The sequence below is a fragment of the Prinia subflava genome, chromosome 6 (genome assembly GCF_021018805.1).
Source record: "Prinia subflava isolate CZ2003 ecotype Zambia chromosome 6, Cam_Psub_1.2, whole genome shotgun sequence".
Taxonomy (NCBI): Eukaryota; Metazoa; Chordata; class Aves; order Passeriformes; family Cisticolidae; genus Prinia; species Prinia subflava.
The window spans coordinates 8,970,931-8,992,182 of record NC_086252.1 but is presented as its reverse complement, the minus strand read 5'-3'; the positions used below and the strand labels follow the sequence as shown (position 1 = coordinate 8,992,182).

General features: G+C 45.4%; 1 protein-coding gene across 1 annotated transcript in view; it reads right to left on the bottom strand.

Annotated features, from left to right (window-relative positions):
* ERBB4 (erb-b2 receptor tyrosine kinase 4) overlaps positions 1-21,252 on the bottom strand; it is a 528,150-nt gene that overhangs the window by 226,016 nt on the left and 280,882 nt on the right. Inside the window, exon 3 of the mRNA XM_063400120.1 lies at positions 10,174-10,360. Within this exon, the coding sequence (XP_063256190.1) occupies positions 10,174-10,360 (187 nt within the window). The remainder of the gene's footprint in view (positions 1-10,173; positions 10,361-21,252) is intronic.

Here is a 21,252-nt window from a genome sequence, read left to right as displayed (position 1 = left end):
ATTGCATTTTTTATTAAAGTTTGCAACACTGAGCTCAGTACAATGGATCTTTAACTGGCTGAGGTTTGTAAGGAATATTAGGGGAAGATGACTATTTCATGGGAAGGAAACTCAGTTGACTCCACCAGAGATGAGAAAGGCACCTCCTGGGCTACACATCCACTCTGCTCCCTGTACAATGCTAGTGAAGAGTAATTTCAGCAGGATTGGCCTGGGCCCTCAAATCAGGGAATGAGCTCAGTCATCACCTAAAGTTCACCACCAGTTCAGGTGCACTTATTTGACATTCTTTGGCTTAACAAGAAGGAACCAGCATGCTTTTATAACAGAAAATTCAGTCTCAAATAGATTCAATTATTATTGTTCAATTAACATAATTCGTTTGATTGAAAGTACAAGTTAATTGTTAGGAGAAAGCATGAAAGGCTCTTAAATAAGCCATACCTTCTCATTTTTAAAAGGAAGGTAGTGCCTAGCACTTTCAGCCCTCTCCCTCTTGGTTTTCCAACTGTTCCTTTCTCACAGAAGGCTTCCCTGTCAGATTTTAAAAAGATCCCAAAGAATCTTCCACTCATCCTAAGTCTACACACATGAGGCTGGGGAGGAAGAGCAGCAGATTAAGCGAGAACATCTTGCACCTCCCCACGTAAACTCATCCTGGGTGTGGGTACCCTTGGGCACTCATACCCCAGAAGGTGACTGCCCTTCCTTCTGATGGAAGCAGCATCCAGAGTTCTCACAGCCTGGGGCATCAATCTGAAAGCACGTCCAGCTGGCCAGTTAAAACCCACCCAACAGAAAAAAAAAGCCCCAAAGCAACACCACAATCTCCTCCCTCCAGCGCGGCAGACAGGGATATCTTTGATGCTGCCCTTCCTTCTGTGCTGCCCCCCTCTCCCGAATCAAGAGTTTCAAACCCAAAGCACGTGGGTTTCTGACAGGCAGAAGCAGAAGTCAGCTCCCCGAGGAATTCCAGCGTGAGCACAGCGTTTGTACAAGGGCTGGACGGATGGATGTGCTTTCACTTCTAAGCCTTAAAGAAATGAGAGTACATCTATGAAAGTTTCACCAAGGAGAAAAACAATGAAACAGAAAAGAAGAAAAAAAAGGCAAGGCAAAGGGGTTTCAGAGAAGACAGCCCCTTGAGCGATTTCCCAACATCAAAGAAAAAGGCCTCCAGCGTGTTCTCCTCATCTGATACCTTTGTTCCCCCCCCTCCACGCCCGCAGGCATGTTCCTCGTGATGCACAAAAGGCTCCTGCAGCCCCGGACAGCGCCGTGTCCACACACATTACCTGCCTCCAGCTCTGACTCCCTCACGCTGGCCCTTCACAGCAGGCACAGCTCATTTTGCGTGGCTGAAGCCAGGTGGCACTGAGCAGGGAGTCTGGAGTCCCAGAGAACTCCAGCAGCTCTGTATCCAACAGCCTGGCTGCTCCCTCCTCCTCCCTGCAGGTACAGTCCAGGGGAGCTGCTGTTCCACCCTTCCTCCTGGGGCACCTGCTTGGCTGTTTCCCACTCCCCCACCTCTGCTCACTCTGATTTCCCTTCTGCAGGGCTGCATTCCTGTTCTCCTCCTTCTATTCTCTGTTTTCTCTATTTGCCCTCGAGGTTGCCTTTTCCTGCCCATCTCTGGCTTGCCTCTGCGTTGTTGCCGAGGTGCAGAGCAGGTGCCTCCTGCATTTTCCCTGTTCACAAAGCACACTCACACCGAGCTGCCTGGAACTGCTGCCCTTGGAGACACCCCGGGCAGCACCTCCACTGCCCCGGGGCAGGGAGTCAGGTCACGAATTGTCCTTTGAAAATTGTTATTGTCAGTTCCTTTACTCTCCCCAGCCACAGGAAGAAGCTCCTGCAGCAAACCCCTTGCTCCCCACCAGGGACTGCTGTTAGCTGCCTGCAAATTCGGAAGCTACCGAGAGTTTTCCTCACCCTGGACACTGCAGGCAGCACCTGCAGAGGGGCTGAGTCTGTTGCAGCTTCTTTCACAGACTAACACCCAACACATCCTGTTAACAGCAGTGATGCCCTTCCACAACCCAGCGGACAAGGCTTGTGTGATCAGACTGTTTCGGATAATCTCTTAATGACCTGCTGCTCACTGCTGCCTCTGCACTGCCGCACATCTGGAGGCCGCTGCAGACCAGCCCGAGCTGCAAACACCCCCTGGGGCTTTGAGGAGACCTGTCCCTGTGCTGGGCGGGCTGAGGCTTTGTGACACTGCAGCAAACAGCCTCGTGTGCAGCAGGCTGTGCCTCGTGTGCCTCTGTCAGCCTACGTGACACTCACCCTTGTGCCGAGTGTCTGGGGGCTGCTCTGTCCCCTCTGTCTGCAGGGGCTTTCCTGCAGCTAAATGCAGCAAAACAAAGTTTTTGGTTCACTGCCTCTCCAGTCCCTCCATATAGGGTTTCTAGGGAATTTCTCTCTGCAGCAAATGACATGAAAATGAACAGGCATGAAAATATCCTAGGGACACCAACTACTTCCAGTATGTAAACCTAAGGGTCTGATCCAACCTTCCTTGAACTCAGGACTGCTTTCTTTTTGCAATGAATCGTGACCTGAACCCAAACTTATTACTTCTCTAGGCTGGCAAGCAGAGCTAGAGAAAGGAGCTCACTCTTGGGCTTGGGTTTAGACACAGGTCTGTGAGCACACGCTGTTTTCCAGCCCTGTGTCACTGAAATGCCTCTGCTGAGCGTTAAGCTCAGGCACTGAATTGATCCCTACAGTTTTGTGCCTTTTTGAGCCCTGGAAGTCAGCAGCTCCACAGGGCTGGAGGCTGGAACCTCTGCCCCACCAGTGGCTCACAGCTCGTGTCCCCACTGTGCATGGTGACAGCCGGGCTGTCCTGCTCAGCAACTTGCCTTTGGCCAGGCAGTGCAGATTACATTCCCCGTGTAACACAAGACTTTAATTACTTTACAAAAGCACAAAATTCCTTGTCAGCTGTAGCCTGTCAGAAGGAAATGAGAAAATCAATGAATTCAGAAGACTGTAGAGAGAAAGGCAGAAAAAATAGATAATAAAAAACCCCCAAACCTAACCAAAACCACTGAAAGTAATGCTTCTTTTGTGAATCTGAAGAAGCTATACTACGGGAAGAGCAAGGATTTAAATGTCTAGAACACCTAGCCAGGACGTAGCCCAGGCTGGGGAGAACAATCCAGCTGTTCCTTCTTCCCCAAGCTGCTGGGAAGCTGGGGTCTCCATTTGCTCAGCACTATAAACTGTACGATCCTCCCATACTGTAAAGTCTTCCTGCACTTCACTGAAGTTACAGCTCTGCCTGCCACAGTTGGGGATTTGGAAATGTCTCCCATTCCTGGCCCGTGTGACTGAAATGGAGGGATTACTCTGTTCAGATGTTTAACTCCCTGCGAAGCACACAGACAGCGAAATCCCCAAGCTGCCGGGGCTCTCCAGTCACAGAAGCCAGGCAAAGCTACTCCATCACCATAAGGCTTCGGTGTTACTGGATTTATCTTGATTGCCCCCATTTCCAGAAAGCTAAAGGGTGTTTCACACCTCCAGAACACGGAGAATTTCCTGCTCCATGATTGAAAAATGCACAGGTAGAACTGCTGTGAAGAGGTGAAAGAGAGAAATTGCCAAGGAAAAATAGAATGAGTGGTGTTATTATTTTACATGGCATCATCAGGTAACAATGGCAACACACCTGGATGCATTTTTAATGACATTTAAACTAACATTTGACAGTGCTAAAGTTGAATCCCACATCACACCAGATCTTCTCTGAACAGCATTTTCAATGACAAAATTGGTCCAATTAAAGCAGGCAAGCATTATTTGCTCTGTTGTAGAAATGGTGTGATTCACAAAACAAAGCAGCAGATGTGGAGATTACTGCAGGGCTACGAAGGATTTCCTCCATCCAGCCTAGACCCAAGTCTTCACCTGCCAACCCTTCTTTCCCCAGCAGCCACACAATCAAGACTCTGGAAGCCCAGGGAAACCTGCTTGTGTCTGCAGAGACCACAGTAAAGACAGGAATGATCTGCTGGGTTCCCCAGCACAAGCACAGGGCCCAAGTGCTGTGGGCAACACCATTCCCAAAGCTAGCAAGGCTGGATGCTGGCGTTAATCCTGGCAGAGCACCCTGTACACAACATCTTAAAAGGTCTTAAGTGGATGTTAGGCACTAGTTAACTTGTAAATTAAAGTATGAATTAAATTATCCACTGAAGGAAGTGAATGGCAATTTGAATTTCAAGTCATTACAAAGTCAAAGCAAGTAAGCCAATTTACACCAGATAAGGATTTGGCCTCGTTTCTCCTCCCCTTGATTTTAAGTCCTGTTTTGTTGCAGGGGAAGCTGTGTTACATGAAGTTGTCCTGCTGCATGACAGTACTGGCTCACATCAACAATGCTGTGCAGTACTTTCAATAAGCTGGTTTAGCCCTTTTGCAATAGATGTAACTCCTAGTTCGTGTGAAAGCATTGAGGGAAAGAGAATACCAGCATATGTGGGGGATCGTTTGAATTTCCAGTTTAAAATATTTACCAGTATATTGTTATTCGGATGAGCTTTTTGCTGAAATCCTGGCCATAGTCATTCCAAACAAGGTTCCACATTTCTAACACTACAGACAGATTGGAAAACAGTGAAGTGCTCTGAAATAAAGGAGACTGAGCATAATTTGTTGATCAATGAGTTGCAAAGAATCACAGACATTAGTTATACTATTTAGCATGAGAAGAGCATATCCAAACCCTTCAGAGACACTGTGCAAAATCCTAGCCTTGCTGAAATTTAAAAACCAGTGTCCCACCTTTGTTACTGGGCAAAATAAGCTCATGAATAGAAATTTCACAAGGCTCAGAATCAGTCTGTATTTCTGGCCATATAAAACACAGGGTTTTTACCTTGCTAAGATCTGTGAGCATTTTCCTGCCAGCTGGAGGCACTTGCTCCTCAGCCTGCAGGTCTCTTATCTGGGATCCCTCGGGGCCACATCTGCAGCCCAGGAGGGCCTGGAAGCGTTCCCAGGCATTGGTGCCAAGTGGCAGGAGCAGCCCGTGCCCCCACTGCCACCGAGGCTGGGCCTGGGCTCTCCTGGCTGTCAAATCACCCCTGGGATGTCTGAGGAGAGCAGCAGCTGGAACGGGATGATTTTTTTTTTGGATGATGATTTTTTTTTCTCCAGGACAGAGTCTAACAGGGGAAGGAAAGACAGACATGCTCTAGCAGGCACACTCGCATTTATGAGCCTGGGGGCAGCCACAAGCCTCGTTCCCCCCCTCCCATAGGGACAGGGCGAGCAAGGGGGGCTCGGGGCTGGTTCTTTGCGTGTCCCCGGGGTCTGTGGCACCACACTGAGAATCCTCCACAGGAAAGGCGCTTCTCCCTTCTCCTCCCCTCTGGCTGGCCACAGAGCTGTGCTGGGATGAACGCCTCCGTGGGCAGGGCAGCTCCGAGGATGCGGTCACGGAGCCGCTGCAGCTCCTCGCGGGGAGAACTCCCGCGGCAGCCCCGCACGCACAGGGGCCGCAGGGATGCTTCAAGCATTCCTCCCCCTCCGTGTATCCTAGCAACTCCTCTCCGAGGTCAGGATGCCGTGCCTCCCCACCTGTTGCACGGCCAGCCTGGGGCGAGTTCCACAGCGCTCCCTCCCCGGCTCATCCCGGGAATCGGCCGGAATTGAGGAATGTGGCAGTGTGCCACAGGGGTGTCACCCCGCGCCACCCCGCACACCAGGAACTGCTGGCGCGGCTCCTCCAGGCTTTGTGATCAAGGCAAGGAGAAGGGAGTGGCCTTCATCCCTGCCACAAACTCCCTGCTGGCCATCACGCAGGTCCTGCGCACACATCCAAACACTTTCTTTCCAAAAGAATTTTAGATCCAAAAAAGGCACAGCGAACAAAACTTGGCTCCTCCCATGCCCTTCCCTCCAACCTGACTGAGCTGCAATACAGTTACAGCAAATGAGCTTGTTAAGGAAAAAAGACCGAAAACTGCTTGAAAAGCAACCTTTTTAAGGAGTGATGCCACTCCAAAGTATCCTTTAGCATTTTCAGTTCCCTGTAGGGGGAAAAAATACTGAAAACATTATAGAAATAACCATCAAACATTAAAATTTGCTCTGCACAAAAATAAACCCCAAATTTACTCAAAAACTAGAAGTCATAAAATCAGTTACAAACATCTGTTGAAGGGGAAATTTACAATTTTACCAGATTTGTTTTCTACACCTGTGAAAATGATTCTTTCTTTACGACTGTCCTGCTCATCAAATTAGATTTCCTTTGTTTGGCTATCACTGATCAAATGGTTTAAGCTGCAATATATCCATTTCTCACTGGAACCTCAGTTATCTTAATTTATCATTCATTTACACTCCTGGAACACAAACAAAGAAAACCCCTGAATGTTTTGCCGTGGGATTGCTTCTTTTTTGTGGTACTGCATTTATCACTGCTAAGTCCACTTCATTCTAATGTATTCAAAGAATCAAGGGGTGCACAGAAGCTGCTGTCCCCGAGGCCAGTGGGGAAGATGAGGCTGTCACTGCTCACAGACACATCACTGCTGCAGATCTCTCCTATTCATCTTCACAGAGGAGAATACCTCCTAAATGGCTCTGGCACTTGGGAGTTATCCGTCTTTCCCCCCTCAAGGCAGATGGATGCTGTAAGGAGATGCAGCCATCAGGTTCCCTCTCTGTTTGGGTGCTCCAAATGTGAGCACTGATGGTGCCCTTGCACTGGGAGGGCTGAGGTGATCTGGCAACGAGTGGAAGAAGCTGCCACACCTTCTCCCTCAGCACCGCTTACTCTGCTCATCTCAGGCTAAGAATACAGCCAGGATGTCAAACCCCCCTTTCACATCCACGATGTCAAACCCCCCTTTCACATCCACGATGTCAAACCCCCCTTTCACATCCACAATGTCAAACCCTCCTCCTCACTGCTTGGCAGCTGGATCTGCACCCTGAGACGAGTCCAGCTGAGATGGCAGCAGCCACTTCATTACTTCAGTGTCAGTTCAGCTTTGACACGTTTGTGGAACCATTGACTAAGTTTTTATTGCAAATGAGAGCGGGATTTTTATAGCTAAGATTTTTTGTAAGTGTCACATGCATTTTAGGACACTGTCCTGGGCTGAGCTATACAAACAAAACTACCTTGTGGTTTGACATCATGGGTGAGAATTGGATCATGTTTTCTGGGTGAGATAAAACTAACTGCCTTCACAGCTGTCATTTTTTTTTGTAGTGCAAGGGAGGAAATTCAAGCATTTAAAGTTACATTTAAATATGAAAACTTGATAGTCATATCTGGCAATAAAAACACAGCTGTTAACAACACAGAAAATACTGCAGTGGTACAGCACGGGAGGCTGGAACCCTGTGTCTGAGGAGAATCTGCAGGTGAGAGCAGCTTCTCATTTATTTAACACAGAGACTGAGGCTTGTGTTTGTCTGCTGTGTGGAGCTAGGCAGAAATACCCTCAGGAGCCTGTCATCCAGCAGTGCGCGGATAAAAAAATAATTTCCCCAACCCCTGTGAACAAGGCATAAGCCCTGGAATGACAATTCTTCACAGGCAAGACAAGAGCCATGTTAGATTTTACTCAAGTGGAAGAGATGCACCATTCAAAGCCAGTCTCCTCAAATCTGCTGTGGGCTTGAAAAATGCGAGCTCGTGGGGGCTGCTTCTCCTTCAGCCCAGCTCACCCGAGGTTTCTGGGGTGAGCCCAAAGAACAGGTTCAGACACTGCTGATCCATCCCAGCCCTGCACCATCACCACATCCACGGGTTATTTTTATGCAGCTACCAGTGCTGAGGATGTGGCAGGAAAATGAATGAAGCGTGAGCCCGCTGCGGGAGGAGCATGCGCAGCGAGGGCAGGCTGTGGGTGGAAATAGCCTGGTGCACCCCAGCCAGAGCACAGAATGGTCACAGAACAGCTGCTGGAGAGGCTCAGGAGGCCCTGGCTAGAAATGTTAGCTAGAAAACAGAGAATGTTCTCGAGCACACACTGGCTCACATTCAGACCCAGAAGCTATTTTAAGTGCTCCATGGAGACGAGCTGGTGTTATTAGGGCGCTTTTCTTCCAGAAGACAACAATTCATTTCGAGTCAAATAATCCCATCAGAGGCCTCTGTAAACACCTAAATCAGAAGAGGTGGCTGTGGTGATCTCATGTTGGGAGAGATCCACAGGCTGGTTTTCTTGGGACTCTTACAAAGAAAAGGAAACCACTTGCTGGGCAGTTTTGGTGCCGTGTCTGTCACACCACAGCAGCTCCCAGAGGGCATCTCTGGAGAATGAGGAACTGCCAATTGGCACAGGGAAGCTGCTTCAGGAGGAAAATCTGAGCACAGGTCTACAAGATAAGGTTTTTTACCCTACTGAGCCGCAAAGCCATGGCTAAGTGAGCCCTAAGAGTACAACTGGCACCTGGCAGAACCACCTCAGAGCCAAGGGGAAAGACTTCCATCATTTTCTGGCCTTGGCCTCAGCTCATCTCTGTGTCTCAGTTTCACCCAGCCTGGTGTCTTTCATTTTGAGCACTCAAAGAGCAGAAAAGGCAGACAAAGAAAGAGATAATGCTGTTATCACCCAGTGCTGTGGCTCTGTGGGACAGACAGCCACAATGAACTCCCTGTATCAGAAAGGTGGGGAGAAATATGGGAACAGAAGAGGAAGAAATTGGATTATGACAGTGACAAAGTGAAGAGCAGTAGATGGCAGGGATTTAGAGACATTGGGGAAGCACTCTCTTATTGGCAGGATGGTCTCAGTAAAGAAAATTGTTAAAAAATATTACCAGAGGAAAGAGCCTAATCAGAGTCATCCAAAATTGGTTTATTTTGTAAAATATTTCAGGCCTACTTTTCCCTCCTGTTTTTGACAGCCTTGCTGTACAGCCTGCTGAGGCTGAACAGAGAACTGTAAGCACTCATGCTACTCTGAATACTGACAGACAAAAAATGCAGAGAGGGAAAGGTGCCTAAATATAGTTCAGAAGGCTCCCACCTCTCCACACTGAGGTTCAGTCTCCACATCCAGCTCAGATCAGTGATTTTCAGCTTTCAGCCACTAGCAGATACAAGGCCACATCAAAATTACCAAAGTTTAGGGTAGAAATTATCATAGTTGATGAGGAATCAGGTATAAATAAAGTACTTCCAGTGAACTCCCTCAGAGGAGCCACTGCCTGCTCTTTATTGTCACAGTCCATTGATATTTAGCAAGTTTTAATCTCCCAAACCACTGACTCTGGAGCCTCAGATGGAGGAAATGAATTGTTGATTTACTCCACAGCGTGATCCCGCCCTGAATTTACAGGTAAACATAAAGCTGTTGACTTTGCTTACATTTTTGGCTCAAATAAATAAACACTTTTCTCACTATATGTAATGCACTAGTTTTGCTCAGGAAAGGGAGTTCTAAAATTAAATAAACCAAAGACACAGAGGCACAGGGGATGCTAAAGCTAACTTGGCAGAAAATACCCAGCACCTGAAGCAACACGTGCAATGATCAAGGATCACAAGGAAACCAACATGTTCATTATATCAACACACAGAAAAAGAAGTTTACATACTGTGGGCCTGACGTTGGTCTGAACTTAGGCTTCAGGCTCTGCCAGTGTCTGTGTGAAAGGCAGACGAGCAACTTTCTCATGTTAGCCTGAGAAATCTAAAGGAGGAATTCAAACAAACCTTGGGAAGTGAGAAACCATCCACAGGTGGTGTTTTTCCAACATGTTTACTGGAAAGAAATGTTTACTAAAAGGTGTAGACGCTGAATAACCAATCATGTTCTTTGTACCAAACTACTCTATAAAAGCAGAATTTAGAAGAATAAAGTTTGCTCTCATCTTTGCCATCATGGAGAGTCATGCTGTTATTTCTGTGCCGTCTGAAAACCATAACAACAACATACTCTTTCAACAACTGTTTTTGTTTCAAATATGCTCTTGCCATGACTCTCACGGGCAGCCTTTGATCATTATGGAGAGAAGTACTTTTGTGAACCAAAAAAAGAATGAAGTACCAACACACAACTAGAACACACAACTGCCAGGCCCTTGTGGTACCTCTCTCCTGCAGAATGCAAGCGCCTGAGGGCACTGGGGAAACGCTCCACAAGCCCATTTTTCACCTTGCCACTAAAGCCCCGCACTGCGAGTGTCTCTTACCCGTGAGGTTCCTCAGGCCGAGCTCCCTGAGGCCGAAGTTGCCGTCCTTCCTGTAGTTGAGGAAAATGGCCAGCGCGTAGCGCTCCTCGTAGAGCTTGGTGCCGCGCACGATGCGCAGGTTCTCCAGGGGCAGGTACTCAAACTGGTTCAGAGCCACCAACACGTAGCCGGTGACTTCCCGGATGGACTGCAAGGCACAAATGGAGCAAACCCGTCAGGAGTGGTCTGGTTTTGACTGAAATGAATTTCCCACACTGGGCTGCTTTACCCACAAGATGCTGCTACCCAAGACAAAAAAACCAAACCACCCAGAAAACAAATTCTGTTTCCTCTTAATGATTTCAAGCACATTCCTGTTTTAATTTTAGGGAGTTTATCAGAAATAGTTGTTTAAAAGGTAGAAAATAAAGAGGTAGCCATTGTTATCAGTTTCTTGAAACTCGAACAGAAATTCACTGTAAAGTATCAGGTATTCACCAAAGGATGACTTTGCACAACTCAAAGCAGAGAGCAGGTCCAAGGCCTCTGCAGTACACAAACAGAATCCACTGGGGCAATGCCACAGTTCAGATGAGATTGGCTCTCTGCAAGTAACTCTGTGTTGTACAGTGTATTTCAGGGTGGGACTAAAGGGACATAACCTCTGGAGGAGCCCACCATCAAATAGGAGCAGATGGGAGACAGAGGGGCCGGTCTGGAAGAGGAAATAAAAGCAGCACACATCTGTATTAACATCCATTTTTTGTGCTTGCAGATGGAACCCATGACTGAACATTTGTAAAGATCTGTCTCCAAGTTTCATCTGGTAGTTCTGGAACCATCCATGCCCATATATCCCAGTCTTGGATCAAAACTGCTATCCAGACCTTTAGAAAAATGATTGCTGCACCTTTGAGTTGGCTGAAATCTTTGCTGACTTTAGATGAACTGCTCAATAACCCTCCTGCTCGTATCCAGGAATAATATTCTGGAATTGATTGCCTGGTCTGGAAAGGGAAAAAACACCCCCAAACCCAATAACTAGAAGAAGTTTTTCAAAGTCCAAAAGACGAACACATCTAAGAGGTTGTTAGGGAAAAAAATACAGAACATGCAAAACATACAGAACATGCTCCTTTAAAAAATATACTTCATTCTAAGGAATTGAAAGAAATGGCCCAGAAATACGCCAGTGCCTTTGAAAAATGTCATTTCAACACTTACAAGGACGCCACCACCCTCAGCAGGATTGGCACAGGCTGAAGGATGCTCCTGGAGCGGAATCTCCCTGTTGCAGAGGGTCTCTCGAGGCTGTTCCCAGAGCTCACCCAGCCCCGTTTCTGCCATACTGTACAGCCGTGTGTTTGTGTGCACGTGCATATTTTAATGGCCAGAAACTGATACCGCTGCCTGCGTGCTTAAGTGGCTGCACGCGCTTTTCCCTTCCCTTTGGCAAAGTCAATACTTTAAACAAAACATCGCAAGAAAAACCCTGCTCGGAGTAACGTGCCCGGACTGCAAGCGACACGACGGGACTCCAGTCGATACTGTAATAAAAACAACCGTGTGGTGTATGTATCATCGATGAGGAAAGGCAGCAGTGCATGTGCAGCACCAAGGACAGGCCCTTGCTTTGCTGGATCAGCATTTCAACATTTAAGTGGGCACAAGCCCTTTAATTAGGCTTGTAAGAGCCTGCAAGGTTGTTAATACGCGTGGCAGTGTACGTAAGGAATGATTTCTTGGCCACAAAATCGAGGTAGTAGCTGTCCTTCTGAAGTGAAGCATTTGTACCCAGCTGAAAAAGCCGTGGAGCCATTTCCAGGCTTGCCTGACATCTAAACAAAGTCCTGACAGGGCTCTGATGAGAACCCAGTGAGTGGAGGTAGGGTGAGGAGTACGGTTCAGCAGCTAAGTATGAAATGCAGAGCTGCATTATACCCTGGGACACTAATTTCATAATAATCAGAAGCTTTACAGCACTTTCATGATAGCTCTTTGCCTTCAGACATTTGAGCTTAGCCAGGCTGGTCAGGAATTTGCTTTTCATCAGATGAAAAAATTTCTTTAAGCTGGCTTTTTTAGCATCTCCTCAGAATTCAGAAAATACTTAAATTACACTCACGGCTTCAGTTTCTCCACTGATATTCTAGGGATACTGTGATTGCTCTAATTAATTTAAATGGATGTTTAACTTGGAATTGAGTGGAAAAAATTAAAAGCAGTTCCAAAATTGCATCTGAACAGGTCCTCCCTGCCAATTGTTGTCACTTATAACCACATTTTCTATTTTTAGGGTATGTCTTGCTGCCAAACAGCAATTCCACCTGAAAGGGCTGCAATCCAGCACAGGACTGAACTGCCACACACACAGAGAGCAGCAAATCTTCATTCCAAACTTGGGGAAAAAAAAGCCAAAAAAGTCTAAAATATAACAAGAAATAGCCCACCAGAGAAAATGACCAAGTTCTGTTGCTGATAATTGTGAACTGCCTTGGAAGCCCTGCACTTTGTTTGGCTGAACCAGCTGAAATGACAAATTATAGCAAGTGTTTTGACAAACCAGAAGGTTCTTTGCAGTCCCATGGCTTCTACCATATTGCAACACACATTTATTTGCTGGAGACACTGCCATGTTCGTGCTTGCAAAACAAAATTATGAAAATAAACTCAAAAGGGTTTCTAATTTCCTAGGAAGCAACCAAATCCAGTAGTCTGCTGTATTAAGACCGGGTTTCCTTTGGGTTTAAATTCAAATAGGAATGAAAAAATGCAGAACAATACCTGCTTTGCAGGATGGTTTCTGGTTTGTAGGGTGTTTTCTTACCAGTCCATCTTTAAAACTATGCACTGGGAATGCAGAAGGGATGTAAGGTTTGGCTGCTCCTGGCCAGCACTGTCCCTTTGCCAGGCACTGTAAGTTTTACCACGACTCTCGCTGCAGATGGGCCCCTGCCCACTTGGAGCTCCCTCCCAGCCCTGCTGGAGCCCCTGCAAAGATGCCTGCTGGCTTCCACGCTGATTCACAGATCCATGCCAGAGGAGAGCAGCCAGATCTCCTCCTCTGCACCTCCTGCCAAGGCCAGGCGGGATTTGAAGCTCTCACCCTTTGAATTCAAGGCTGGACACGTCCCTGGGCAGGTATCCTGCACTCAGGTGTCCTAAAGCTCTGTCTGAGCTGCTCTGCTCCAGCCTCCATCTGTGTTCCAAGAAGGCAGAGGGACTCTCAGCCGTGAGTACCAGCGTCTCCCACTCTGATTCTCTGCCAGGGCTCGCAGGCACTTGCAAAATCACATTTCCCATGAGTCTGTCCCTCAGGAAAGACAGACAGGAAACTGAGCCTGTCAAGCATCAGCCCCTGGATAAGGACAAGCTTCCAGCACAAAACAAAAGGAGTGTCAGGGGGAAAAGATATTAATCCTTGACATATCTGATGCCTAATGAGCTGCTTAAGAAACACACCAAACCACAGGGTTCTGATCTATTTACCAGGAAAAAAGCCCTTCATCTCCATTTTGAGACAGGAGATGAGCACTTGTACTCCACAGTTTGCTGTCCCTGCATCCAGCAATGTCCTGCACCCCAGGAGCAGCCATGTCAGTCTACAAACCAGTCTACTAACAGACTCTATGAGCCCAAATATAGCAAATTTTTTTTGTTTTTAAACCTAAAAATAGCTACCCTGAGATAAGAACAGAGCCAGTGAAGGTGCTTCCCCTCCCCAGGGGTCCACCCTAAGATGGGCAGCCCTGCAGAGAGAAGGTGAGGAAGGAACTCCAGATGACATCAAAAGCAAAAGGGGTTTTTTTGGAGGTTCTTTTTCAGGTGATGAACTGTAAAAATGAGCTCTAGACAGCCCATTCCCCTAATTACAACTAATATTAGCTGAGCACAGATTAAGCGCTTGAAGCTCCCAGCAGCAAAACCAGAATTATGCTGTCAGCTGGGAGTAAATGGGAGTAAAATTGCGCCCTGCCATCTTAAATCGTCCTTCGGTTCGAATCAAGCGGATCTGAGTGAAGCAGGGCAAACTAACAGCGCAAACTTCATCATTCCGCCCAGAACAACAGATCAATGGACGATTAGGGAGGCTGATGTTCCTCATAAACACTACCACGGCTTCGTAACATCCATCAGGAAGGCTGGGCTGTGGCAGAGGCACCGAGGAGAACTCTGTGGTGGGGTTTATTTCAGCTGCAGACACATTTATCCACTTGCTGAACCTGATTTGGTAATGTCCCTTCTGCCCCAGCTGATCACTCACTTGTCCCCAGCACAGAGTCAGAGCAACCAAAAGCTGCCACAGGGGTCAGCTCACACTTGTGGGACCACTGGCAATTCGTTCTCTTTTAGGGTGTTTTTCCCGTTTTCCATAGAAGCTCAGAACATTTTGATCTACTTCGATCTCACTTGAAAGCACCACTAAACACAAGTGCAGGAGGGGAGGATCACCTGAAGAACAAGTGTGTTTAATTCACAAATATTAAAAAAAGGAAGCACTTTTCACATCTCAAATGGATGGAACAGAGTATCTCACATTTTGCGTTTTTATCAATTAAAAAGTATGCATTTGTATGTGATGAGAACTGCCCAACAACCAGCTGGCCAAATTTTGAGGAAACAAATTTTTATTGTGAGAAAAAACCCCACAATACAGCAAAGTCAACACCTGCCTAACTTTAACTAAGTGAAAAGATTCAGTCAGGCATGTTTGTGTGCATGCTTGTATCCATCAACTAATTTCCTTTTTTTTTCATACTTTTTTACCCATGCAATGCAACACACCTGTCACTGTCACAATTAAAAAATTAATGTTTACTGAATAACCAACCGTAGTGTCTAAGCAGCTGCATCACTTGCAATTCTAACTCTGGGAGAAACAGTGGAGAAGCAGAAACCAAAATGTGGAAACAGCAATTTGTGGAGCTCAATTAGCTGTTCCATGCATTGCTCATTGAGGGGTATGAGTTTCTGATGACACGAGGAGCTGAGATTTTCAGAGCAGTTCAGGTATTTATGGCATCCAGCCTTCGTCTCTCAAAGCACCATGAGAAATGTGTGGCACACAGGGACATTTCTCCTGTCTGACAGGACACCCCATTTAGAGACCACGCCGTGCATCTTTTAATTACGTCAACACTTGTGAAATTGGGATGTTGGGCACTCCTGAGCTCCAGAGGTTTTCCATGTACTCTGTACAAGCTTCAGTAAAAACCCCTTAAGTTTGAGCACACTGATCAATACCAGAACACAGCTTGTAGAAAACATTTGCTGGTGCCTGGTGAGAAGCAAGCAGTGTGCCCTAACGAGAGCTTGCAGAAAGATTATTGTCCACAGCACTAAAGATGCAGGTTTTATTCAAATTGCTTAATGAAGAAAGAGGAACTTCTGGTAGTCTTTCAATCTGCATTAGGGTGTGTTATTAACAGCGGAGGAAGGGTTTAGATTGAATTTTAAGAGCTGTACCTGCACTGCTGCGTGCTGCAGAATCGAACTGCAACTCGTTTATTTATGAGAGTGGGTAGGAACTGTAACTCTCACTCTGTCCCTCACAGACATCTGGGCTTCTCTGGCAATGTGCTTACAAAACATCCTGAGCAGCAGATCAGTGAACTGAACACAGCACTCCATTCCCTCAGCTCTACAGCAGCAGTCAGTCAGATGCTTCCTTTCTTAAGGCCACTGGAAATTTGTAAGGATTTTGCTACATAATTTACAGAAACCTCCTAGGGAGTTGTTGAACTAAAGCTCTGTTTTCTGAATGGCTGGTCTTTATATTGCATTATTCCAAGAGTGGGACTTTTCATACATTAAAATAGGAGGATTAGCTGTGCAGTGAATTATTTACTGAGCTTGGTGTAGGAAACACACTGTTGCTTATCTGAGGTAAGCTTGGCTGTGTCTGAACTAATACACATTACAGTAGGGTCTAGGGAGATCTTGGCAGAAAAACAAATACCAGTCTACAAACCTTTAAACTACAGGACAATGTCCAAATCTGGAAAAAAAGGTGATGGGTAAAACATGGGGAGGGGCTTTGAAATATGTATCTTGACCCATTTTTGAAGTACTGATGAGAGAACAATTTGGGACTTGAAAAAACAACGTCATAATAAAATAATAAAGTAATAGGGGAATGGGAGCATTATATAGGAATAGGCAAATAACAGGAGCAAAACCCCCAATTCTTTTGCTTTCAAATTTTGGAATATATCCAATTATTCTGCCTGCTTAATACCTCTTCAGCTGGAGCTCACATGCCAGCTTGCCCCATGTGTCCCTGCCCATTTTTCAGCTGAAAATGTCATCTGAGCAGAGAAACTGAGTGGGGTTACATCAATGTCTGAGAGTCTCCCCGATGTTTCCAGCCTCAAACACAATTCCTTTGTTTGTAATCAGCTTAGAAGTGTCCTAGAAGTGTCTCCTTAAAACTTGGAGCTGCCCGGGCTGGCTGAAAGCACACAATAAATCCTAAGCTGTTTATGTTGAGCAACATTTTGACCCGGACAAAGGCTGCAGTCTGCAACAAGCCCATCCTCACAGCTAACACCTGTCTGTCCTGAGGAACGCTGTGCAGGACTCGTGTTTAGCCAGTCAGTAACATTTTGACTTTACACTCTATTACCTGATTGGCTTCAACATATTTGCAGCGTGGTTTCCAGGAGAGTTTATTGTATCGTCTCCCAAGGGAAAGCTCAGTCCTAAATGAGATTGAAAAAGACTACAATGAGAGCATTATGCTGTTACAAAATGCTTTACCACTCAGGCTGTTCAATAGCAGCTGCATTTTGCAGACACTCAAAGCACATCAGCTTATACCTGCCCAGTTACAGAATTTCCAACAGCACAGATTGATGCCTTTTGCTTTCTCTGCTTTTGGGAGCTTCAAATCGAGTAAATCATAGTTTCTTTCCAGGCAACATAAAATTGCACAAACTGCTACTTCATAAACTAAATAACAACAACACTCTGGAAGGATTTTAGGACAGTAATAATCATGTGCAAAGCCCTCTCTTTATTTTTTTTATCAGTTTCCCTCAGAGAGAGCCACAGCCCGTGAGAAGCTGAGTGCATTCAGAACTCGGGACACTGTCAGTGAAAAGCTCAGCATGAGGGCTGTCTGGTCAGGTCTCCATGGTCACATCTGCACTGGCTGCAGGGCCACAGGCATCCTGAGATGGCAGAGGGCTGAGCCACGGTGGTGTGTTTGTGTTGGCAGAACAGGGCATCCCGTACCAGAGAAGCAAAGAGCACTCAGTCCCTCACTGTCCCCTCACGTGTTTGCTGTGTCTAAGGTGAACTAAGCGTTAGCAGCTCTTTACTTGGTCCTCTGGCTCTGAGACTGCCTGGAGCACCACAGGGTGCAGAGCAACCTTCCACTCCCAGGGATTCTCCAGGGAAGAAAATGGGAGGAAGGCAGGAGGAGGAGGAGGAGGAGGAGGATGAGTGCTCACAGTCTCTCACAGCTCTGACAGGGTGTCCAGAATTACATGCTGTGGTAAGCAAGGTGCCTGTGAAGATCCTAGGAAAGTTTTGTGGTCATTTAATGGAGCAAGGGACCTTTATTTGTTCATTTGATTTATGGTGAGTGATGGGCTTTGTACATCAGATATTGTGATTGCTTTTTTCCTACTACACAGCCAGGCTGGTTGGGAAGAATTACAGGAAAATCTATAGTTAGACAAGGAAATTAAATGCATTTATTAACATTTCTTCAGTCTCTACTGTGGAAGCAACAGGAGCTCTTGGCTGTCATGATTCCCACTCTTTGGAATAATGCAGAATGAATTAAACATCCCAGAGATCTGGTACAGAGGTGGAGCTGAACAACAGGGCTTTTCTATTTTTTCTATTTAAACTGCAGGTGAAGGTGCCCCACCACCTCTGCAAGAAAAAGGCTCTTTCTATTTCTGGACACAGGAACTGACTACACACAGTGAAAATGTGTTAACCTTGCCAAATTTCAGCTCAGCATTCTCAGTCTGCATTTTTGCAAGAAGCAAACAGCTGGCTGTCCAATCCTGGAAAAGCACTTTGTTTATTTTTGGAGAGCTTTGCTTCCCTTTTCCAAGAAAACAAGTTTCCTAAAAACCCACTTTCAGTTTGTTTCATATGTACAACATCCACTTTTTAACGAGTATTTTAAAAGCATTTCCTGGGAGGAACCGATTTTAATGGTGCTCTAGGACATTTTTGCACACTGAAATGAGTGAATATTGGAGTTGTTAACTGTTTGATTTCACTGAAGAGGAGAGATACTGGATTTTAGCAACTCTTATTTGTAGCTGAGCATGTATAAATACAACATCTGAGCTCAACATCACACATACCTATTGAAACGATTTCAGCCCTTTTAACTCTAATCTTTTCAAGAGTAGAAACCCTGAAGAGGTTCATTAATCGCTGCCTTTTGATTGCGTTTATTTCCATTTAGATAAAAAGTGAAGAGGCTGCTTGTTTTTAAAGCTGTGGTTTTGTTTTGTTTATCTGGAAGCTGGATAATAACTCTGTTACTCAGGCTTTAATAGATTGTTAAAATCTCCTTCAAGGATAGATCTGTAATTTAGAAGATGTGAGCAATTAGTAAATGATCCGATTTTCAAATCCAGAGGTATACTTTAAGAGAGAAATGTAAACTTCACTATATGAGGATGCCACCAACCAGGGGAACAACCTTTAATCTGCAGTGACTGCGCTAACCCTAAAATAAGATTTTCCTCTGCATTAATTCCACCGCTTCTCTTCAAGGAGGCACACTAAACACTTCTCCCACTCCTTGCATTTTCTGTGCCAAGCCAGATGAACAATCTTACAGAAACAGGAGCTTTTAAAATCATATCCAGAATGACCAGACACCTCAAATGCACCATTATGACCACATGCAATTATTGCACCAATGACAAACACCAGTGACTCCCTCAAGGTGTGCAAACACCTTTTTTTTTTTAATTACATTGAATTTGAATTTATGAATTCAAAAAAATAAATTTGAATTTATGGAGGGGGATGTTGGAAAAGTTGTAGAGAAAATTATTTCTCTCTTCAAGACACAGAGCAGAAAAAGACATTTGGTCTTGGCATACAAATTCTAAAAAGGTTAAAGATTAAGACTTTTGGAGAAAAGGGAATTTTATGAAAGATAAAAATGGGATACAGGGCAAGAGATAAGAAAGAGGAAAAGCTCATGATCAGGAGTAGGGAAGGACAGACCCAGACCATTCTGGCACTATCTAATTTGAGTGCCTGAGTTTGCAGTCTTCCTGCTTATTTTTATATCATTTTGTTCTTTTTTTAGGGGAGCATTGCAGGAAAAGTGTAATACTCTGTACAGGGTATAATTTCTATCTGTACTCATCACCAGCAAATGACTGGACAAGCAATCTTTTGCCAATAATTAGAGGAAACCTCTATATTTAAAAATGTTCCTTAATGTGCTGAACCCCACACAACATCTTGTTGAAGGAAAAAAAGCAGTTATTGTCATAACTAAGGATGGAAGAAAGGCTCAGTCATTAAAGTCATCACAGGAACAATGTCATTAACTACACAGGAATAATCCCAAGGGAGTTCTGTGGTGACTGACAGTGATGAAATAATGCAGGAAGCTAAAACCAGGGCATCTCTCTTCACCTGTTTTTATTAATGCCCTTATTACCTTTCCCTGACAGACAGCTTTTCAAGAGCTATTATTGTGCTTAATATTTAATCAAATTAAGCCTGGCACGTTGTCAGTTCTGTCACCTGAACCCCAAAAGGGAGGTGCTCACCAGGGCACCCCTCAGCTGGGATGTGCCCTGCAGCAGGAGCAGTCCAGTGGCCAGGCTCCCAAGAGTCAGGAAAAAAAACTGCTGGAGACAGGGAAAAAGGGAATGTTCAAGGACCCCAGTACATCAACGGGCCAGCAGTGGTATTTCATTGATATTAATTGCTTTACAGTCTGTAAACTCTGTGGAAAGTGCCAGCTGCTGTGAGCCAGGACCATCAAAGGTCAGATTATCATGAAATCATTACAGGAGAGGCTGTTTTTACTTAGCATATAATTGCTAAACCTAAGCACACGCCACAGAACCAATAGGAAAATGAATTATTTAAATACTCTCCTTTTAACAAATAGTATTACCATTTTAATTACATCAGTATTCATTTAACTCTAAAAGGTGCCTGAGGATTTTGCAGAATTAAGTTTTGTGTCGGTGGAGTTTCCAGAAATTCCAGAATTTCTGCACAACGTAGGTGTGTGAGTTTAGCTATATATCGCTTTTTACATATTTACAGACACACATACGTGCTTTTTAAGTGTGTTTGAGTGTTGTATTACTGCTGATTTTCTTGTCCAGATTTTCTGGGTGTCTAAAAATGCAGTCCTTAGGTCGTTTCCTCACTGCGTGCTGCCATGAGATAAGGGGGAAATCCTGGCTCCACTGACAGGTTTTTCTCAGTTCTCATTCTCCAGCCTGGCTTGAAAGCCCAACTGGCAGCTACAGCACCAGGTTTAAGTTGCAGGCGTTTCTGGCTCCACATGACTTTTCTTTTTACACAATTCTCTTCTGCTTGTAGCTACCACTGCTTTTGAGAGGCAACTGGGAAAACAGCAGACAGCAGGTCATGGGTATTTTACTGCTGGAGAGGGAGCATCCAGTCTGCACTCAGCATCCACACAGTTCCTGAAGCCCCACACACTTCCAGACGTTGCAGCTCCTCTTTCCACACTGCTCCGTGGCCTGCTCCCCCAATTATTTTTCTCCTCCCTCTTTTCTCACCTAGCCATACAAAAGAAGACACCTGGACTTTGAGCAGCTCATTATTTATTCCCAGCTGCTCTGAATTTCTGTGACTTCCCTGCACGGTCCCACGAGTTCAGGTGTTTGCCCTTCCTCCCAGCCCAGTCTGCCCAGCCTGAGAACTCCCTACCAGATACACCAAACACACCTTTCAGGCCCCATAAACACCTTCCTGAATGAATACATCCATTTGTTCTTCTCAATTCCATAATTTCATTTGTTAAATAAATTAGTTTTGTGACTATTAATTAGACAGTATAGATCCTGATCCTTTAAAGTCAATAAGCATAATTTTACAAGCTTTGAACCATGTCATTAA